The 22,277-nt window shown below is 46.7% G+C and overlaps 1 protein-coding gene across 9 annotated transcripts in view; it reads right to left on the reverse strand.

Annotated features, from left to right (window-relative positions):
* Window positions 1-22,277, reverse strand: part of myo5aa (myosin VAa) — a 275,595-nt gene that overhangs the window by 66,225 nt on the left and 187,093 nt on the right. For 6 of the 9 annotated variants that reach the window (XM_072470649.1, XM_072470655.1, XM_072470654.1 and 3 more), the window contains 9 exons: window positions 18,542-18,753; window positions 16,386-16,542; window positions 14,570-14,809; window positions 11,974-12,222; window positions 11,512-11,605; window positions 10,720-10,865; window positions 7,999-8,124; window positions 5,522-5,665; window positions 3,151-3,210 (listed from right to left, as the gene is read on the reverse strand). In XM_072470649.1, the coding sequence (XP_072326750.1) occupies window positions 3,151-3,210; window positions 5,522-5,665; window positions 7,999-8,124; window positions 10,720-10,865; window positions 11,512-11,605; window positions 11,974-12,222; window positions 14,570-14,809; window positions 16,386-16,542; window positions 18,542-18,753 (1,428 nt within the window). The remainder of the gene's footprint in view (window positions 1-3,150; window positions 3,211-5,521; window positions 5,666-7,998; window positions 8,125-10,719; window positions 10,866-11,511; window positions 11,606-11,973; window positions 12,223-14,569; window positions 14,810-16,385; window positions 16,543-18,541; window positions 18,754-22,277) is intronic. The other 3 variants (XM_072470653.1, XM_072470657.1, XM_072470658.1) reach the window with 1 other exon arrangement.

Genomic DNA, 22,277 nt, shown 5'->3' on the forward strand with positions numbered 1-22,277 from the left:
AGATACAGAGCTTCCCAGTAGAGCCAGCTTCCACATTGCTGGAGGACATGCTGACGACAGCGGGACTGGAGAAGGGGTTAGTATCGGCGGTTTACGGGGCTATTTTGGAGGAGGAGAAGGCGCTGCTAGAAGGGATCAAGGCAAAGTAGGAGGCTGAGTTGGGCAAGGGTATGGAGGAGAGGTTCTGGTGTGAGGTGCTCCGGAGGGTGAACGCCTCCACCTTGTGTGCAAGGTTGGGGCTGATACAGCTGAAGGTGGTGTGTAGAGCACACCTTACAAGGGCGAGGTTGAGCCGGCTCTTTCAGGGGGTAGAAGATGTGTGTGAACGTTGCGGGGGGGGGGGGGGGGGGGGGACCCGCAAACAACGTTCATATGTTTTATATTTTGATCTGGTCCAAAGTTGGACGATTACTGGAAGGAGGTTTTTAGGGTAATCTCTAAAGTGGTGCACGTGAAACTGGACCCAGGCCCTCGGGAGAACATATTCGGGGTACTGGACCAGCCGGGTTGGAAATGGGCACGGAGGGAGATGTTGTAGCCTTTGCCTCGTGGATCGCCCAAAAGTGGATCCTGTTAGGGTGGAGATCAACCTCTCCATCCTGTGCCCTGGCGTGGCGGGGGGACCTGTTGGAATTCTTGACGTTTGAAAAGTTCAAATTTGAACTGAGGGGAAGGATGGAGGGGTTCTGCAATTCATGGGCGTTATTCATTATGCACTTTCGAGAATTGGATCACACCGAACATTCGGGGTGTTGGGAGCTGGGAGGGTTGGGGGAGGGGGACTGTGTGTTAATGGTGACTGTGGGTGATTCCTTTTTGTCATTTGTTTATGTTAACATGCAGGCCAATGTCTGGGGGTTTGATGGGAGGACGGGACCGTTGTTATTGATATGGGGGTTGACATTACATTCGTTACTGATTATTGTTGGGTGTAAATTTGGGAAAAATGTGAAAAAGGAGAATAAAAAAATATTTTTAAAAAATAATAAAGGGCAGCACGGTGGCGCAGTGGTTAGCACTACAGTCTCACGGCGCCGAGGTCCCAGGTTCGATCCCGGCTCCAGGGACCCGGGTGCTTCCCCCCACAGAATTAGTTTATCAGAGCCAGAAAGTAATTCGTAATCGTGGCTTAGTAAGCCATTCAGCTACATCTCATTCAACAATGCAACATTTAGGTTGGGTTTTTACAGTGAGACTAGTAGCGTAAAAGTTTGACGTCCGTGTCAAAATCAAGTGATTTCTAAAGATTTTCATTTGTAGAGACTTCATCAGCACGGTCTAAGGAGGAACGGGGCAGATCTTCAGGATGCCAGGGTTTTGCATCTTGTTATCTGAGAGTCGGCAGCCACACTGCCATTTCACACTCCAATCAGCATTCCGTGGCTGCAGGCAAGACCTCTGCCCCCTCCAATTCAGGAGCAAATCATACCTCAGCGAGCTGCCAGCCAATCAGATTGGCCGTCCGCTCGGTTGTGCCGGACCTTAAGTGGGTTGGGGGAGGGGGGGGGCATGGTGGCGCAGTAGTTAGCATTGCTGCCCCACGGCGCCGAGGTCTCAGGTTCGATCCCGCCTCTGGATCACTGTCCGTGTGGAGTTTGCACATTCTCCCCGTGTCTGCGTGGGTCTCATCCCCACAACCCAAAGATGTGCAGGGTAGGTGGATTGGCCACGCAAAATTGCCCCTTAATTGGAAAGCAAATGAATTGGGCACTCTAAATTTAGAAGAAAAGATGGGGGAGGGGGGGTGGGGGGGGGACACACCCAAAGTTATAAGCTGGAACCCAATGGTAAGTCCAGCATTGCTATTTCATGCTCCCCTCTCCTCCCGCCATCTCCCTGCACCCACCTGCTGGCAGGGGAGCGTAACATTTGGGCCTGGGATTCACTGATAGCACCTTTTAGAGATTTCTGCACTTAGTGTTTGTGTGGACACCAGCAGTCGCTCTCAGTTTCACAGTTGCAATGACGGTGAACACCGATATTCCCAAGTGGAGCATATATTGGGGGGCACGGTAGCATATTGGTTAGCACAGTTGCTCCACAGCTCCAAGGTCCCAGGTTCGATTCCTGGCTTGGGTCACTGTCTGTGCGGAGTTTGCACTTTCTCCACGTGTCTGCATGGGTCCCACAGTCCAAAAAAATGTGCAGGTTAGGTGGATTGGCCATGCTAAATTGCCCTTAGTGTCCAAAAGGATTGGGTGAGTTGGGTGGGGTTACAGGGATAGGGTGGGGGTTTGGGCTTAGGTAGGGGGCTCTTTCCAAGGGCCGGTGCAGACTCGTTGGGCCGAATAGACTTTGTCTGAACTGTAAATTCTATGATTCTGTGACATTCGGCCTATGAGTAACATAACCTGTGGAGCAGGAATTTGGCTTTACACCACTAGGTGGAGCTGCTGGTCACATTTTCTTTGAACCTTCACCAAACTCCACTGCGTTTCAGGCAGCACCTTCAGGTTGACATCAAGCACAGGAACAGCTGTAATGAGCAACCCTCTGCTCTGCCAGCTGAACGAGTGGTAGCAAAGCGATTGTGCCAGGTAGGATTCAAACCTCCAAAGACCTGAACCATTGAGCCTGTTTTCAAAGGTACCAAGAGAATATGGAATTATTTTGAAATCAGAAAGGGGGGGAGAGAATACACAGGTCTAGAATGAGAGGCCAAGATTAGATGGAAGAGATTTTAGAAGACAGAACCCGGCTCCTTAGACAGCACCTTCCAAACCCACGGCCCGCTACCTGTGCCAGCTCTTGGGAACTGAGCGGGGTCAGCTATCATCTTATTGAATGGTGGAGCCAGTTGGAGGGGCCGAATGGCCCACACTTGTTTCTGCTTATTAAAAATAAACTTGGGCTGGATTCTCCGCCGACGGGATTCTTCGTTGCGCCGGCAGTGCACCCACGCCCATGGTTTCCCGGCGGCATGGGGTCGCCACAATGGGAAATCCCGTCAGTCGGAGAATCCCACCCCTCAAGTCTTTCTGTCCATTGGCGTCCCCGTGAGAAGTTTCAAAGTGAAAGCATTCCGGATGGAGCATTCGACATGAAGCCTAGGAAAACATATCCTAGTTCTCAAATTCTGCCCCCACACCCACACGCTGAAGAACCCCAATGGAGGACAGGAATAGATCATGCCGCCCGTGCCAGGTGTACCTTGAGCGATTCATACTCCAGTTCAGCTCCCCTGGCTCGAACCCGTTGGTCCTCGGCATCCTGGGGAGAAGCACAAAGCAAAATGAGAAAGGTGGAGTCAATTTGCCACAACTTTACAAATCATTCCACTAAGGAAATACAATCAGTATTTCTCCTGTCCCAGTTTCCTCCCGGGATTTGATGATCTAACCTGGGAAAGGCCCAGGGCCCAGAAAAAAGGCTCCTCCGTCCACCAGGCAGGTGCCAGAAACTAAATTGTTCTCTCCCTTGAATCCCTGTGCAATCTGGCCTCGTGGGCCAAGTACAGGTCGAGTATCCTTCATCCATAAATCCAAATACATCCAATAACCACATTTCCATTTGAACCTCATCAACCTTTAGAACGGGAAGTCTAGTAGTTTGTCTGCACTGTTTACCGCGTAGATTTTGTGGTGAACGTGCCAAAAGATACCTACCACACGTATCCTTTACTTATTATTCAGTGACATCTTTTCTAACCATTTTATTTACTTTAGACTGTAGCTAGCCTTGGCTTAGGCTATTGTAATGCAAGTTTATATGTGGTATCCCCAAGCCAAAGGCTACCTGAAATTCGAAATGCAACCAGTCCAGAGGGTTTCAGATGAAGGATGCTCCACCTGTATTATCTCAACACTCCACCTGTAATAGCTCTACAATGCGAGCAGTTCAATTGCCAGAATTTACCTACCTGGATCCCAGCTTCGTCCTATTTGGCAGCCGTGCGTACAAGATGCACTGCAAGAGCTCATCAAGGTTCCTTAGGCAGCACCTTCTAAACCCATGACCACCACCATCTAGAAGGACAAGGGCAGAAGATACCTGGGAACCCCGCCGCCTGGAAATTCCCCTCCAAGTCACTCACCATCCTGACTTGGAAATGTAATCGGCCGTTCCTTCGCTGTCACTGGGATCAAATCCTGGAACTCCCTCCCGAACAGCACTGTGGGAGTACACCTCAGGGACTGCAGAGGACCGCCTTCTCAAGGGCAATTAGGGATGGGCAAGATATCATGGCCCGGCCAGCAATGCCCACATCCCATGAATGAATAATGTTCTCTTTAACCTGCTCTATCGAGTAGACAACAATGCAACCAGCAGATTCCTTTAAGAAAGATCAAAATCCAGTGGTATCATCGGGTCCCGACTTCAATCTTAACTCTAGCCTGGATAGACGACGACTTGCTCGAACTGCAGCTAGGTGACGGCAGCTGGAGGAAGTGATGCTTCAGCTGCACAAAGTCTTGGATCAGACACCACATTAGTTCCGCTTTCAGCTTTGGGGCACCGCACCACAGCAAGTAAACCTGAGCTTAGAAATCAGGAAGTACTTTAGCACGCGGGGGGCGGGGGGGACAGATATTTATGAGATAGGAATATAAATGGAGATGGACATGAAGGCGGGTGAGTGGAGCTGAATTGCACCCATGGTTTAACTGAGTGATGGAGTGGGTTCAAGAGGCTGAATGGCCTTTTCCTGTTCCTTTGTAGGGGACATTTCATAAAGAGATAAAGGGGGAAAAATCAGACTGCTGTTCTTGTGAAAAAAACTATTTACACGAATAAAAGGGAATCCCAAAACGACCATGAGCAGAGCACACCACAGCCAATCAAGAGCGTGGATCATTTTTAAGGGTGGTTTTGTACGGTGCAACAAAAGGAGCCCACACCGAGTTGTAGAGGAAAACAGAAGTTATTTTATTTAACACATTAACTATTATGTAGAGATCCAGTAGTCCCCTACTGGTCTTCACTTGTCGGTGCCTAACTGGCCGACTCTATTGATACAAAGACCATAAGACATAGGGGCAGAATTAGGCCACTCAGCCCATCGAGTCTGCTCCGTCATTCAATCATGGCTGATATTTTCTCATCCCTATTCTCCTGTCTTCTCCCCATAACCCCTGATCCCCTTACTCATCATGAACCTATCTATCTCACATGACACATGAACTTGTTCAGGGTTGCCCTTATCGGCTCGTATTCTGCAAGTTCCACGGGGTAGTGGGTCATCCCTACCCAGTGAGGCCCGTATGAGTCATAACCGGTGGAAGTAAGGGACATCAATTATCCACCACAGGAATAACAAACTGTCCACATGCGATTCTCCTGTAAATCAAATAGGCAGCCATGAGGGTGGGCCGAGTGGCCTGCTTCTGCGCATGTATCCAATATGGAATGCACTCAATGAGTCCAAAAAGAGCACCACTTAGGATCGTGCTTCAACGCTCTTTCAAAGAGTAAGCACAGGCTCAATAGGCTGAATGGCCTCCTTGTGACTGGTGCCATGATATGATCCCATGACTGTTTGAAGCAATTACCATCACAAAACCTGTGATGCTCTGGGCATTACCTTTGCTTTGTTCCTTAGCACTTGATCCTCCTTCCTATCGAGCTCCTCTTGCAGGGCCTGTTTCTCCTGCTCCAGCTCAGTCACACGCTTCTGTAGTTTCAGGAACAGGGACATATCCAGAGTGCCCTTCTGGTCAGGCAATTCCTGCTCCAAACAGAACAATTATGAAAATAATGAAAATTGATGAAATGAAAATCGCTTATTGTCACAAGTAGGCTTCAAATGAAGTTACTGTGAAAAGCCCCTAGTCGCCACATTCCGGCGCCTGTTCGGGGAGGCTGGTACGGGAATTGAACCGTGCTGCTGGCCTGCCTTGGTCTGCTTTAAATGCCAGCTATTTAGCCCTGTGCTAAACCAACCTCAATTATTGATGCATTTCACAACACAAAAGGCGGGATAGATCAACTGGCCATGTGTCCCACCCTGGTCACTGCAGGAGCGACACTGATTAAATGTTATTGGGAGTTTCACTGGGTCACTGTGAATTATGAGGAACAGAGAGGATTTGGAATTCAAGTCTTCAAATTCACTTTCAGCTTCAAATAAGATAGACAGTTAGAAGATTTGTATTGAGTCTCTGTAAGTAGATTATCTAGAGCCACTCGTTAATCCCCCCATCTAGAACTAAATACAATTGTACCAGGGTTTTAAGTTCAAAGAGAAAGCCAGTTAATTAGCACTTCTAAATTTGTGCGACTTTGCAAGAAATAGTTTGTTTTAGATCAGTCAGACATTCAGGTCTTTGCAGCTCAATTCACCTAGAGAGGTGAATTCAGCTGGAAACTGAATGGGTAATTGATGGAACTGCAATGATAGAATGGTGAAATGGGACTGACTGCATTTCTGTACAGACAGCTGGCATGGACTCGATGGGCTGAATGGCCTCTTTCTGTGCACTCATGCTTCCATAACATCACAGGCACATCCTGCCCCGGAGGCAGTTTCCGAGGTGGGCGGGGAGAGTGTAAAATTGATTGGACGGGATTTCCCCAGGGAATATTCCCACCCAAACCCAGACTGAATTTTATGCTTGGGCAGGCAGGGCCTCGGGTGGGAAACCCACCCATTCACATATCAAGGGGCCACTTAAGGGCCTTATCCTGCCCAGTCTCAATTTTTAGAGTGGTGGGAAAATTACATTTACACTTCTCCTCACTCAGAAGGCCCTTTCAGAGTGGGGAACCCACCCCTTCCAGGACATTGGATATCCGGGACTCTCCGTCCACTGGCCTTCAACCCCTCTTGAGCCCTCCCCTACCCACCCTCCGGTGTCCCCTACCATTCAACCCCCATTATTTATCTTTTCCAAGATCCTGGTACTTAATCCCAGGCAGAGTGCTGCAGTACCGCCTCTGGCCACTGCAGCACTGTGCCTGGCCAGGTTGAAAATCTGATCGCTCGCCAGTCTTAAAATTCCACCCCAAGAGTTACCCCTACATCGGTGACCAGCTGTTCCTTTAACGATTGCAAGGTTTTTTGCTAACTCTACCATTCCGAGGAGGAAATTGCACATTTTTACAGAAGCCGTTCACAGCCTTTTCAATGTAACAATAGGCACCGACACGGAAAGCAGCAACCCATGGCCACACCGGAAAACCATTTCACGTGCAAGACTGTGACAGAATCTGCCTCTCACAGATCTCTCCCTTCAGCCATTGGCAAAAGTGCACCATATGCCCTACTGCATCCCCAACGCATTTGCTGCTTATCTATCATCTGGGTTAGGTGGAAGAATGTCGCCAGAATCAACACGGAGTGAAACAAATCACCCCACACCCCATTTTGTTTCCTTTCCCTTGGCTGATCTGGCTTTTTCCTTGTTTCATTCTTTCTTTCTTTTTTGTTGCTTTCGTACAGCAGCGACACACGATGCTGCCATTCACACCTCCTCTGGACAGAACCTTTATTTTGTTACTTGTCCCACAGCCTTGTACTATGAATCTTTTTGTCCTTTAATTCAATGGGGCTGGTTTAGCACAGTGGGCTAAACAGCTGGCTTGTAATGCAGAACAATGCCAGTAGCGCGGGTTCAATTCCTGTACCAGCCTCCCCATTCAGGCGCCGGAATGTGGCGACGAGGGGCTTTTCACAGTAACTTCATTGAAGCCTACTTGTGACAATAAGCGATTATTATTATTCTCCTTAATTTCTCCCCCTCCACCCAGTCACCAATTTGTTCTTCTTCTCACCCACCCACTTTCACTTGCTCAAAACTTCTATTGCATTTCTAACTTCTCCCAGTTCCAATGAAATGTGAGACATGAACGTTAACTCAGTTTCTCTCTCTTTCCACAGATTCTGACCCAGACCTGCAGAGTATTTCTCCTAGTTTCTGTGTTTTTTTATTATTTGGGAATTCCACACATTGATCACTCTAACTGTCCACTACCAGTCTTAACTTTGTTTCGCACCAGATTGATGCTGGACCCCTCTTCTCTCTCTCTCAGGACAAAGAGTTGGTGAAGGATGGTACCAACCTCCATTTTTCTCGTCCCATCCTCGGATTCTCCAGGCTCCGAGGAAAGCAGGGAGTTGTAGGTGTATTCCGACTCGTTGCTACTGTGGGTGGAGTCTGTCCGTCTGTGACCAGGCCTTGTAACATTCTGGAAATGGGTGCGCAAAACCTCCAATGAGTTGCTTCAATCTAACTACTACAACCAATCTAATCAAAGGCTATCCTTTAGTATAGAGGTCGGGCTTACAAACTCTGTGAAGTAATATCAGAGTTATTTATCATAAAAGTTTTAGCTATTTGTACATACCACACGTGCCATTTTCCTTCAGTTTTTACAAAATCTTGTGATAATATTGTGAGCAATGCAAGTCAATTAATATCAATATTAAAAGTGATATCATTCACTGCCCATCACTAGTGAGGAATTAATTACATTCCCTCCCCACGTGTTCATAAACAGGATTAAAAATTAAGAGGGAGTTAGTTATGCATGTATTGTGTTAACAGGGGAATAACAATGTTCCGCGCAGGGATTTATTGATCCCATTGTAGACCAGACTAAAGTTTAGAACAATTCCTTTGATCATGGCTGCTATGATAATGTATGGGATGTTAATTGTATATCATTTATGGTTAATTATATGCAGATGGAGGGCATTGATTGGGTTGTTACTTGAGACATGTGAAAAGTCACTGGGGGTGGAGGGTTGAGTTAGGAGGTATATACTTGTAATATTTGACTGTGAATAAATCTAAACTGAGGAAAGATTGGCTTCGGTTCCATCCTTCGCCTATCTGGGGGGGGGAAGGGGGCTCGTCCACTCAAATCTAAGGTGCACCGTTGACTTTGCCTCCCCCAACTCTTGGTAAACATTGCTCAGAAAGGCACAATCCCAGGCGACTCCGTTAAATGGAGGACTGGAGGTTAGAAGCAAGGACGTTCCCAGCCTGAACCCCGGTCCGTGCTGAGCTAACTGTACAGATTCTATGCTTGCCGAAGCAGCAGTGAGACATTATGGTTGGGCGCAGCAACCTCGAGTGTGGGAGGGAGTGAAAAATAAGAACAAATAGGCAAGTGGGCCTGATCCAAATAGCGCGACAACTTGTGGAAAGTGCGCAGGCGTGAACATCAGAGTGAGGACGGGATCACACTCAACTGTGATCCCCCCCTCCCCCCCCCCCCCCCCCCCCGCAGACAGCTGCCAAGCCTGATAACACTGGGAGGAGTTGGTTACTGTGCCAGATATGACAAGGAGCCGGTAGAATTGGACACCAACCCAATTCTGAATTTACTGGGATGGGCAGCAAATTTACAGGATTGAAAGACCTTTTGGACAAATAGTGTCGGAAGATCAAGGATTTACATGGAGGCTCATTCAATTGGAACTTGTGATGAGAGGATCATCCTATGGTCAGAGGTTGAGCCAATTGGGCCTATATTCTCCGAGTTTAGAAGGAAAGGTCATCTCATTCAAGATTCCGAGGGGGCTTGACAGGTCAGACACCAAAAGGCTGTTTTTCCCTGGCTGGGGAATCTAGAACACAGGCGCAACCTCGAGATGAGGAGCAAATCATCTGGGACTGAGACCAGGAGAAGTTTTCTCACTCAAGAGGGTGGTCAATCTTCGGAATTCTCTATCCCAGAGGGTTCCGAATTCTGCATTGTTGAGCATATTCAAAGTTGGGGATGAATCTCGCAGAATACAGGGATATGGGAAACAGGTGGGAAAGCGGGGTTGGAGCAGAAGATCCGAGATTCTCCCAGACTGGAGAAGCCACGGAGAAACTGGAAAAGATGGGGTTGTTTCTCTGTTAGCAGAGAAGGTTGAGAGGAAATTCGATAGAGCCGTTCAAAATCACGAGGGGTCTTGACTGAGGAGATGGAGGGAGCATGTTCCCATTGACAGAGCCGACAGAGGGTGACCAGCAGAGGAGTGGCATGGGGAAAAACATTGTTACACGGCGAGTGGTCAGGATATGGAGGGCATTGCCTGAGTTTGTGGTGAAGGCAGATTTACTCATAGTTTCTTTCAAAAGGGAATTGGATAAGCGCCTGAAAAGAAAAGATTGCAGGGTCATGGGGAAAGGTCAGGGGGGGGCCAAGCTGAGCAGCTCTGGCAGAGGCCCGACATGACCCCTAATGGGCAGTTGACCCCCCATCTGCGCAGCAATATCCGATATGATTCCACAATCGTATTGAATGGTGAAGCAGGCTCGAGGACATGTACGGACCACGCCTCCTCCTTTTCCTTCTGTTCTGCCATTTCTCTACTGCTCCCGACAGAGAGTCAAAACGTGTGAAAATATTTTACAGGCAAGTGAAAGATTACACCGGAGAGTCGGGGAGCAGGAAATAGTCTGGGGGAAGGAAAGAAAACGTGGCAGGGTTGGGCCCAGCAAGGGAATAGGTGCTCGGGTGGACAAGAGCTGACTATGTGAGAAAATGGCCAATCGTTACGGGGAAAGTGAGATGTCAATGGCACTAGATGGGTGGAGAGTATGTGTTGGGACCTATCACTTCAGGAGATAGGAGTGGAGTAAGCCCAGAAACCAATTTGGGTACAATGATGGAGAGGAGAGTTTGGGATGCCGGATTGCGTGTTGCGAAATAGGGTGATTGTAGTTTGTGGAGTACCAAAGGCAAAGGGGCCAAAAGAAGAGCAGGACCATAGTGAAGCCTCGAGTGGAACACCCATGCTTAACATTTCAATTCACTGAATGAAAATTTATTCAAGACTCTTACGACCAAAGATATTTCCTCCTTCAGGTTATCATAGCGTTCCTCCAATCGGCAGAACTCGTTAAGCAGAGACTGGTACCTCGATCTTTCGTCATTGAGGTCTACCTCAAGCTGTTTGGTCTCTTCCTCCATCCTCTTCTCCATCGATTCTGCAATGGGATATAACAGCATTGTTACCAGCCAACGGACATCAGTGAACCGGATAGTTAATGACAATCAACATCAGCAGAGATGATCTTTACATTCCAGATTTATTAACTGGGTTTAAATTCCACTCAGCTGCTGTGGTGGGATTTGAACCCATGTCCTCAGAGCATTAGTCTGGGCCTCTGGATTTACTTACCGGTCCAGTGACATTATCACTATGCAAGTTTAAAAAAAAGTTAAAAAGAAAAATAATTTTGAGCTTCTGGTTTGCAGAGAGATGTCCATCAAACAATATTTTAAGATCGCCAATCTCCTCATGCCTACATCGCCTGGTCTGCTGGACATTGGGAACCTGTCAGGGAGGGCGAATTGTAAGTTAATAGCTAGGAGACTACATAACTGAAAACGTGCCTGCCAACTCTCACTCGGTTTTGCTCAAGAAAAGAGACTGTTCTCATTCCCCCCGCCCCCCCCCCCCCCCCCCCCCAACTCTTAACAAATTGCAGGGGACTATGCTCGCGAATGATTTCTCCCCCCCCCCCACACAACGTTCCTCTTGTGACCATGTCAGTCAGTCAGGCGGCACCCTTGAAGCTCCACTGCCTCCGCAGGCTGGAAGTCTCCCTCTGCAAGGCATGGAAAGGTCACCTGTTATCTCTTTGGCCTGTTCCTGGATTCGACGATTCAACTCCTCTTTCTCATTCTTCAGCAGAGAGTTCTGCTCTTTAAGCTGGGACACCATCTATAAGGAAGGATAGCAAAGGACAAGCTTGATTGTTTTCCCCGTCTTCGCTGCTAATACTGTGCCATGTAACCGCCTCCGCATCGCCATTCAGTTCTGTAATCCCCAATCCCCCCACTCCACAGGACTGCCACATATGGGTATTTTTAATCTCACTCTACGAAGAATGGAGACTGATTCAGCAGCTGCATCAGAAACTAATATAATCTTCTCTGAACGAATTAGGTCATCCCGAGGTACTTGTGTTTATATAATGAAGAAAAAAAATTACCTTCCAACATTTAATATTTTTTTGATTTTTTTTGGATTTTTTTTATAAAAGGTAGTTTTATTTTCAGAAAAATTCTCACAACCCAGGAAATTCTCACCAGATCGGTTTCCGCTTTGTATTTATCTGCTCCTTCTTCGAGGCGTTTCTTCTGCGCCTGAGTTTCCTTGAGCTCCTTGCGGAGAATGACGATCTCCTCCATCAGGCTGGTGACCTTGTTGGAGGACACTTTGGCACTTTCTTCACTGGCACGAAGCCGATCAACCTCAGTCCGTAGCTTGTCCGTCTCGTGGGTGTAGGTGTTCTCCAAGTTACCCAACTTCTCCAGCAGAGATTTCATCTCTTTAGTCTGCATCGAAAGAGAGGAGGGATAGGGGGGGTCAGCAGCCGAGTGAATGGCAAAGTGAATTAAAGGGTCACCATTCAGTTATCTGGGAGAGCGGAAATGTAGCCCTGAGTGGAGCTAGGGAATGGGCTTATTGGGGAGGAGGAACGGAAATATAGTAAAGGCTTAAAAAAAATGCACTATATGCGTCTCGGTCAAGGAAAGGATGGGAGAAAATACAAACAGATATAGAATCTACATTATACACACGTGCCATATTATGAATGAAAATCGCTTATTGTCACGAGTAGGCTTCAATGAAGTTACTGTGAAAAGCCCCTAGTCGCCACATTCCGTCGCCTGTTCGGGGAGGCTGGTACGGGTATTATGTAGATAATTTACCATGGCTGTCTATTCACCAACGTATAGTGACAGGAGGGACAGTAGCATATGGGCGGCACGGTAGCATGGTGGCTAGCACTGCTGCTTCACAGCACCAGAGTCCCAGGTTCAATTCCTGGCTTGGGTTACTGTCGGTGCGGAGTCCGCACGTTCTCCATGTCTGTGTGGGTTTCCTCCGGGTGCTCCAGTTTCTTCCCACAAGTCCCGAAAGATGTGTTGTTAGGTCATTTGAACATTCTGAATTCTCCCTCAGTGTACCAGAACAGGCGCCGGAGTGTGGCGACTAGGGGATTTTCACAGTAACTTCATTGCAGTGTTAATGTAAGCCTACTTGTGACAATAATAAAGATTATCATTATTATATGGGAATGTTGCTGGGCTCGTAATCGGGGGGCCAAAGTAATGCCCCGAAGACAGGAGTTCAAATCCCACCACAGAGGCCGGGGGAGGGGGGGATTATTACATCCGGAGTAAAATGCTAGTCTCATTATTAATAATGATTAACTTACAGATTGTTGCAAGAACCCATTTTGTTCACTATTGTCTTTCACTGAGGAAATCTGCCATCCTTACCCAGTCTGGCCGACATGTGATTGCAGACCAAGAGCAATGTGGCTCTCTTTTAACTGCCTTTTGAAATGGCCTCTCAAGTCACTCAGTCAATAGCAATTAGGTTTGAGCAATAAACACTGGCGTTGCCGGCAGGACTCGCATCCCAAGAATAAATAATTAAATAAATACTCCTTTTGTTCAAGTCTGCACTGACAATCCAATGCGACTAAAAAAAGAATTAGCAATAGCTGCCTGCTAAAATACTCATTGTACTTTATCCACCTCCTCACATTACCCTGACCACCAATTCTCCAATGCCCTTCCCTCCTCTTCTGAAGTGTTGACTCCATCACAAGAATATGTTCCCATTGGCTGCAATCACCCTCCAGTGATAGTGGCTATTATAAATTAATGGGCCTCAATTTAGTCCACCGACATTGAAAGTGTGAAGGACGTCACAACCAAGACTGGTCCCATTTCCACCCAGGGTCCAATCAGTACATTTGCAGCAAGGGTCTGCACAACAATGGGGGGGGACGGGGGGGAGCAGTCAATTTTGTCACCCCAGTTGATGAGATTAACTAACTCTACAACAGCAGCAACAACTTGCACTTACTTAGTGCCACTTTTAATGTGACAAAAGTCCCCAAAGCACTTCACGGGTGTGTTATGAAGTCAAACTTGATGCAGCGCCATTCAGGGAGATACTAGGGTAGGTGACTAAAAGCTTGGTCAAAGAGGTATGCTTTACCGGGTGCCTTAAAGTGAAAAGGGAGGTGGAGAGAGGCAGAGAGGTTTAAGGAGGGAATTTCAGAGCTTTGTGCCTAGGCACAGGAACTCACGGTGCAGCGCTTAAAATCAAGAGGCCAGCATTAGAGCAGCAAGAGTGCGGCTTGAGGAGGTTAGAGATAGGGAGAGACGAGGCAATGCAGGGATTTGAAAGCAAGGATGAGAGATATAAGAATCGAGGTATTGCTTGCTCGGGAGTCAAGGCAGGCCAGCGGACACGGGTAATAGGTGAACGGCACTTAGCGTGAGTAAGGCCACAAGGAGCAGAGGTTTGGATGACCTCAATTTTACAGAGGGTAGAATGTGGGAGGCCAGGCAGATGTGCATTGGAACAGTCCAGCCTGGAGGTATCAAAGACACGGATGAAAGTTTCCACAGCAGATCAGCTGGGATGTAGACAAGTGTAGGCACACATGTGCAGGTGGGGGAGAGGGACAAGTAATAGCCTACAATACAAGTCGAGCCACTGCACTTTATAACCTACGGGTGCAGACTAGCACTGCGAGTATAACTGCTGCTTCACATGGATTTGACTCTGAAGAGAAAAATGTTACTGTACAGATGATGAAACTGATTTAATTTGTCTGTCAGAGGAGACCTCCAAGTACTGGATAAACACTGGGGTTACCTGGTTGTTGACTTTGCACTGCAGCTGTACAATCTTGTTCTCCATGCCTATATTGAGGGTTTTGTAGTGCTCTACAGATCTTGCTTCAATCTTCAGTTTCTTAAGCTCGCGCTTGGCCATCATGCGGCGATAGCAACACTGCAGGTAGATGATGGCGAGGTGGGTCCTCTTGTATTTGCACTTCGCCATCCAGCCACGCACGTGCTTCTGAAGAATGATAGCTTTTTGTTCCCGGAGGATCTGTTTGCAAATGGGAAAAGGTTTTAAAGACACCCACACAAAGTTTTAACAGAAGCCTCATCACGCCTGCATCAGAAACGGTGCTGGCAATGGACCTGGCCCTCGAAGGAACAAATGAACTTTAAATTCTGATCGCCTCCACAGATTCTTCTTTAAATCCACCGAATTACTTTTGAGATGTCATCACGTCAGCAAATGTCGCAGACAATGTGCGCAGAGCAGGATCCCAAGCCCCATCCCAGCAAATTAACTAACTGATCAGGTTGCCACTTGCTGGTCACAGATGTTTACAGCATGGAAACAGGCCCTTCGGCCCAGCTGGTCCATGCCGCCCAGCTTCTATCACTAAGCTAGTCCCACCTGCCTGCATTTGGCCCATATCCCTCTGTACCCACCCTGCCCATGGAACTGTCTAACTGCTGTGTAAAGGACAACATTGTACCCGCCTCTACCACTGCCTCTGGCAGCCCATTCCAGATGCTCACCACTCTGTGTGTGAAGAGATTTCCCCTCTGGTCTCTTTTGTATCTCTTTCCTCTCACCTTAAACCTATGCCCTCTTGTTCCAGACTCCTCCACCTTTGGGAAAAGATGTTGACTATCTACCTTATCTCTGCAACTTGGTCAGGTTGGCTTGACAAGGGCTACCGGTTAAGAGACCACAAAAATTATTTAAGCAGTTCCAGGGAAACTTGGGTTTGTTGTATTTAAAAGATGGCGCCCCTAATGGCGCAGCTCATCCTTGGCATTGGAGGTATTTGGCGACTGCTTTGGTGCTTAATTCTGGATTGAACCCACAACCTCTAACAAGAGGTGAATGCACTAACTGAGAACGCAATCATCTCATTAATTCAATGGATTTAATGCACAGCTTTTGAAGCAACTCACAATTACGGAATTTGCAACTTCACTGCCGCATGCCACGTCACACATATAAGTGATGGCGACGTAAATATCTGTCTCCATCATGGTTGCTTATTTGCATCCTGCCACTGTGCCATTCAACATATGAAACAATCAAGCGAGAGACTTGGGGCCAGTGGTTTTAGACAGTGGCCAACAGCACCTGTGTTCAAATGGCTAGGTTCACGGTCTCTTCAGCAGAGATGCCCTGCCATATTGGGTTGGCCATCTGGTGCGAACTGGCGAGCTTCCTTATGCGCCACACAGAATGGATTGCCGAGGAGGGCTGATGTGCAAAATGAGAAGCTGGAACACTGTACATCGTATTGGGGGCTGTTCAGGTTGTGCGGTTCAGGCTGAGACTCTGCTGGGGCAGAGCGGTGGGAGATTTACGCTACATCTAACCATGTTACACTGGGATATCCGGTTTCATTTACCAGCACTAACCACCTTTATTTTGGTACAGTACTTCCACGTACAACAATTAATGCCAAAATAGTGAGGTTCCCATATACAAAATATGCACATCATTTAATTGTGACAGAGTAATAGCAATATTCCATAATGATGGAAGCAACGTTGTGGCATGCTATTTCTTTCTGGATCTTCCTCTGAACCCCATTACAGCATTTGTAGAGAAGGCAATGAAATGAGCTAATAAAGTAGTTGCTTACCGCCTTGTATTGCCGCCTTCCCCGAAAGCCGCGTATAAAAGACTGAACAACAATGGCTGCTGAGCGGATACGCAGGAATTTCTGCCGAGCAGCATACATACGCTGGTATTTTTGGATGAGGATGGCTGCTCGGGTCCTACGGAGGAACTGAGCATAGCTGGAAGACAATTTGAAAGAAAAAAGACCAGTTATCCAAAGAGCAAACCCATTCCCCGAGACATCACCCTACAAAACAGATCTGTGTTCAATGTCTTTGGTGGCGGTGGAAGATAGACAATGGCCAGTTCTTAGAACATAACAGCGCAGTACAAGCCCTTAGACCCTCGATGTTGCGCCGACCTGTGAAACCACTCTAAAGCCCATCTACACTATTCCCTGATCGTCCATATGTCTATCCAATGACCATTTGAATGCCCTTAGTGTTGGCGAGTCCACTACTGTTGCAAGCAGAGCATTCCACGCTCTTACTACTCCCTGAGTAAAGAACCTACCTCTGACATCTGTCCTATATCTATCTCCCTCAATTTAAAGCTATGTCCCCTCATGCTAGACATCACCATCCAAGGAAAAAGGCTCTCACTGCCCACCCTATCCAATCCTCTGATCATCTTGTATGCCTCAATTAAGTCACCTCTTAACCTTCTTCTCTCTAACAAAAACAGCCTCAAGTCGCTCAGCCTTTCCTCATAAAATCTTCCCTCCATACCAGGCAGCATTCTGGTAAATCTCCTCTGCACCCTTTCCATTGCTTCCACATCCTTCCTATAATACAGCGACCAGAATTGCACGCAATACTCCAAATGCGGCCGCACCAGAGTTTTGTACAGCTGCAACATGACCTCATGGCTCCGAAACTCAATCCCTCTACCAATAAAAGCTAACACACCGTACGCCTTCTTAACAACCCTCTCAACCTGGGTGGCAACTTTCAGGGATCTATGTACATGGACACCGAGATCTCTCTGCTCAACCACACTGCCAAGTGATGCCCAACACTGCTCTTCTGTGAGAAGTGGCAAAAGGTCTCTTGACATCCATCTGAGAGGCAGATGGTTTCACATCTCCGTTGAAAGGTGGCAACTCTGACAGTGCAGCACCCCTCAGTACTTCCCTGATGTATGCTTAAATCTGCGTCATTCTGATTCAAGCCAACATCAACTTTTAATAGCATAAGCAACATGACTGAAATGAAAATGAAAATCGCTTATTGTCACAAGTAGGCTTCAAATGAAGTTATTGTGAAAAGCCCCTAGTCGCCACATTTCGGCGCCTGTTCGGGGAGGCTGGTACGGGAATTGAACCATGCTGCTGGCCTGCCTTGGTCTGCTTTAAAAGCCAGCGATTTAGCCCAGTGTGCTAAACCAGCCCCTGGTGTAGCAATATCATGGATACTAAGATCCAAAGCTCCTGTAAATATTTGAACTATTATTGAATGGGTGAGGAGGAGGAACGTTTTTAGAATTATAGTCTCTCATTGTATCAGTCAGGAAAAGGGGTGTGTAGAGATTGAAGACAGTGGTCCATGCCTGACAGACATTGAAACCATCATCGAGAACCACCACTGCTGTAAAGTGGCAAACAAATGTACAAATAACTACAGCACTCGATCACCAACACTGGTTATTCTACACCGATGAGTAAAATACTGCAAACTTGCTGAACGGGTCAACAAATAAAAATCCGGAGACTGCAGGAAATACAATATGATTCATATCTTATCAATAGACAAGACTTTATTCCTTCAGACACCTTCTCCAAATATGGAAATTTGTAAGTGGTGAGTTCCGGAGAAGGGTCATATTGAACTCCAAACGTTAATTCTGCTTCTCTCTTTACACTACACAGATGCTGCCAAACCAGCTGAACCTTTCCAGCATTTTACCGTCTTTATTTCAGATTTCCAAATTTTGCAATCTGCGGTATTTTCCTTTCAGATTCACAAGGTCCTAGGCCCTATCTTGTCACGGAGGTAACGTGGGTTGCCCTGCACACCAGCTTTAGCCCATTTCGCAGTGGCAGCACGGATGAAAACGGAGTTCCCACATGCGAGGTCTCGCAATCATCCACCAACCCTCTCCAAGGCACAATGTGTTGATTGGTGCACCAATATAGGTTCACATTAAAGGAGTAATCTATTGAGTTGAGAGGCATCTCACCATCTGGCCTGATAGCCCCGCACATATCTCTGAACAGTGATTGCAGCTCTTCGCATGCGCAGGTACTTCTTCCGCTGCAGCCAGCTGCGGATGGTCTTCTGGATTCGGATGCAGGCGACTCGGAGTTTGTCAGCTCGCAGCTTCTCCAAGTAGGCAACTTGCCCAGCGCGAAAGAAAATCTTTGTCTTCCCAAACTGGTATTTGTCCTTGTCCTACAAACCAAGCACAAAATCAGAACAGTGCAACAGAGATAAGAACACACACATAAATATTTAAAAAAAACAAAGTTACTTATTCTAATCTAGCACTGGGTGAGACAATCTCCGATTGAACCAGCCTGAAATTCAGATCCAAACGATAAAAATTAGTCAGCATCAACATTCCAACAGTCTGGGGTGAGTGGGAGTCAACAGCATCAAAACGCTGGGGGGCATCCAGATTTGTTGCAAATTAAGTGACAAATCTGATTTTTTCCCCTGGTTTTCACTGAATCATAGAATTTACAGTGCAGAAAGAGGCCATTTGGCCCTTGGAAAGAGCACTCTACTTAAGCCTATTCCTCCACCTTATACCTGTAACACAGTAACCCTGCCTACCCTTTTGGGCACCAAGGGGCAATTTATCATGGCCTGTCCACCTAATCTGCGCATCTTTGGACTGTGGGAGGAAACCGGACGGCACCCGGAGGAAACCCTCGCAGACAAGGAAAGAACGTGCAGACTCCACACAGACAGTGACCCAAGCCGGGAATCGAACCTGGCACTGTGAAGCAACAGTGCTAACCACTGTGCTACCATGCCGCCCTGGGGATAGGCACTTTGATTCCAGGCCCAAGTCAGTTGCTGGCCAAATATGCCCAGTGCTAACTCTATCTCCAGCCAAAATGTTAAGAATAGTTTACTTACAGAAGTGTGAAATCTGCAGTTTAAATTCATAAACCACGCACCAAACACTGTTCTTTCATTCAGGTAGGACTTATAGCCACAGATAAATGACCAAAAGTTGAAATGTTCCTGACTTAATAAACAAAGGAGATTATTTATCATTCCAGTTTGCCCAATTATATTTAGTTCAGCTGTCAGCATAACAATCTATTTATGAAAAAAAGTCAGCTTAAAGATCCAAGATAAAGAGAGTGGGTTGAATATTTCTTATTGTATTGAGATGATTTTGTTGTCAATGATTTATCATTACTACTCTCCACAATATCTCCTGTGGCTGTAGAATACAACTTCTACCAAACCAGTGATTGGAATTCCTTTAAATGCCAAACATTTCACTGTGTATCTTTAAAGCATGAACACGGATACTTACTGAAATTAAAAGGCAAAATCTGACTATTTACAAATTAAATTAACATTTGAAAACATTGGACAACTTTCAGAGCAATTGTAATGTTTCGGATAGTGTTACAAGACTTAATAGTGACACGTGCACGCTATATTTAAAAAAAACCCTTGCTAGCATAAACTACAGAGCACTAACAATAGAGCACCGTTTCATGGCCTGTGATGGTTACAGCAGTTGAACCAAATTATCTCAAAGGGATCTCAATGGACCTTCTAATCCTGCAAACTCTACCAAATAGAAGAACAAGGGCAGCAAATGCGTGGGAACACGACCACCTCAGGCTTCCCCTCCACATCACACACCACCCCGACTTGGAAATATAATTGCCCTTCCTTTACAGTCACTGGGCCCAAAACCAGAATCTCCTTCCCTAGCAGCACTGGGCCCAAAACCAGAATCTCCTTCCCTAGCAGCACTGTGGGTGTACATGTGGGTGGGACTGCAGCGGTTGACAGGCAATTAGCTATAGGCATTAAATGCTAGCCTCGCCAGCAATGTTTAAATCTCCTGATTACATTTTTTTTTAAACCTTGAAAGGTGGTGTGGGTTACACATAAACCACCCAAGCAGCACACTATACATTACATGGTAAAATGCTTCTGCTCTTCTGAAACAATTCCCAATTTACTGTGGTGGATCCACTTAAGCCAGTTAAAAACCATCCCACTTCTTGCTTTCCCTCATAGACATCATGAATTTCACCAGTGTTAAGGCTGAAGGACATGGACAGGTTGGATAGGGAGCAGCTGTTCCCCTTAGTTGACGGGTCAGTCACGAGGGGACACAAGTTCAAGGTGAGTGGCGGGAAGTTAAGGGGGGATTTGAGGTAACACTTTTTTACCCAGAGGGTGGTGACGGTCTGGAATGCATTGCCTGGGAGGGTGGTAAGAGACGGGTTGCCTCACATCCTTTAAAGAGTACCTGGATGAGCACACGGCACATCATAATGGGCCAAGTGCTGGCAAATGGGATTAGGTAGGTAGGTTAGGTGTTTTTCATGCGTTGGTGTAGGCTCGATGGGCCGAAGGGCCTCTTCTGCGCTGTATTATTCTGTGAATCTGTGAAAAACGTTTACAGGCTCAGGTGCCAGAACATGCGCGTGGATAATTATCCACTGATTATTCCAACCCACACAAGATGTGATTTGACAAAAAGTCACCATAATCGAAACATTAGCTCCCTTCTCTCTCCACAGATGCTGTCAGACCTGCTGAGAATGTCCAGCATTTTCTGTTTTTGTTTCGGATTCCAGCATCCGCAGTAATTTGATTTTATTTATTTGCACAAGATATTGAGTGAGTTACAGTTATAAACTTCCTTACGGGTCAGTATCACTCACTGAATAGCAGAACAAATGCAAACTTTGGGCCCAGTTTTAACCATGAGTTTTGATTGAATGAGTTTTGATTGAATTCACATCTCACCCCTTCTTTCTAGAAACTCAGCTATGCCATCATCTCTCCTCTGCTTTTTGATGTCTTTTGCCTCTTTCACCATTGTCAGATTCCTGCAGTCTGACTTTCACCAGACTTTTCAGTGTTCAAAACATCTGGACTTCATGGGTGAAACAGTGACCAGTGTTATTTTGGTGAGACTGTGGGCCAAATCTTGGTCACTGAGGCAGGTAGTTCAATCACCTGTTCCACTGCGATCAAAAGTGCCCTGGATCAGGAGATCGTTCCTGGGAGTCAAGTGCAGAATATAGTCCGGCCCACCGACCCGGGAAAACATCTCGGGAGAACAGCTGAGTGCCGAGGATGTCTGGTTAGAAGGCCCGTCCCAGTTCTCTGGTACTTTGTCCCAGTTGTTTTCAAAGACTTTGAAACTTAGAAGACTTCGGTCCCACCATTCCTCGCCCCTCACACCCATCCCAAATGGCTTTCATATCCTGATACCAATTCATGCACCCGCCACCTCGCATGGCTCCTCATATCTCCATACCAGCTCAATGCAGACTACCTAGTATCCACCCTAGGCAGAACTCAGGAGCAATGTAGAGATGGAAAGAAATCTTCTAAAAATCTAATACAGCTCTCATTTTATGGACTTGATAGTGGAAGAAAAATCCAATCATACATCTTAAGCATCTAATCCCTTATGAAAACAGTTTTTCCCCCGTACACTTAAACCTTTAACAGCTTCTTTAATCTGTCAAACTGTGAACTCAGAATCTCCTGCTGAGTTAATTACTGCTTTTGAAACTCAGCCAAATATTCATAATGAGTAGCCCTTAGGGAAATGTCAACAAAGAAACTGCTGAAACAGATGGTGGTCTGTCAATCCTAGCAGTCCAGCACAGATTATTTTTTAAACAATCACTGACACGTGCATATTTTGTACAGTTTAAAGAGCATGACAGTTGAACAGACTTTATCTGTCCCCCTAA

The sequence above is a fragment of the Scyliorhinus torazame genome, chromosome 12 (assembly GCF_047496885.1).
Source record: "Scyliorhinus torazame isolate Kashiwa2021f chromosome 12, sScyTor2.1, whole genome shotgun sequence".
Classification (NCBI taxonomy): Eukaryota; Metazoa; Chordata; class Chondrichthyes; order Carcharhiniformes; family Scyliorhinidae; genus Scyliorhinus; species Scyliorhinus torazame.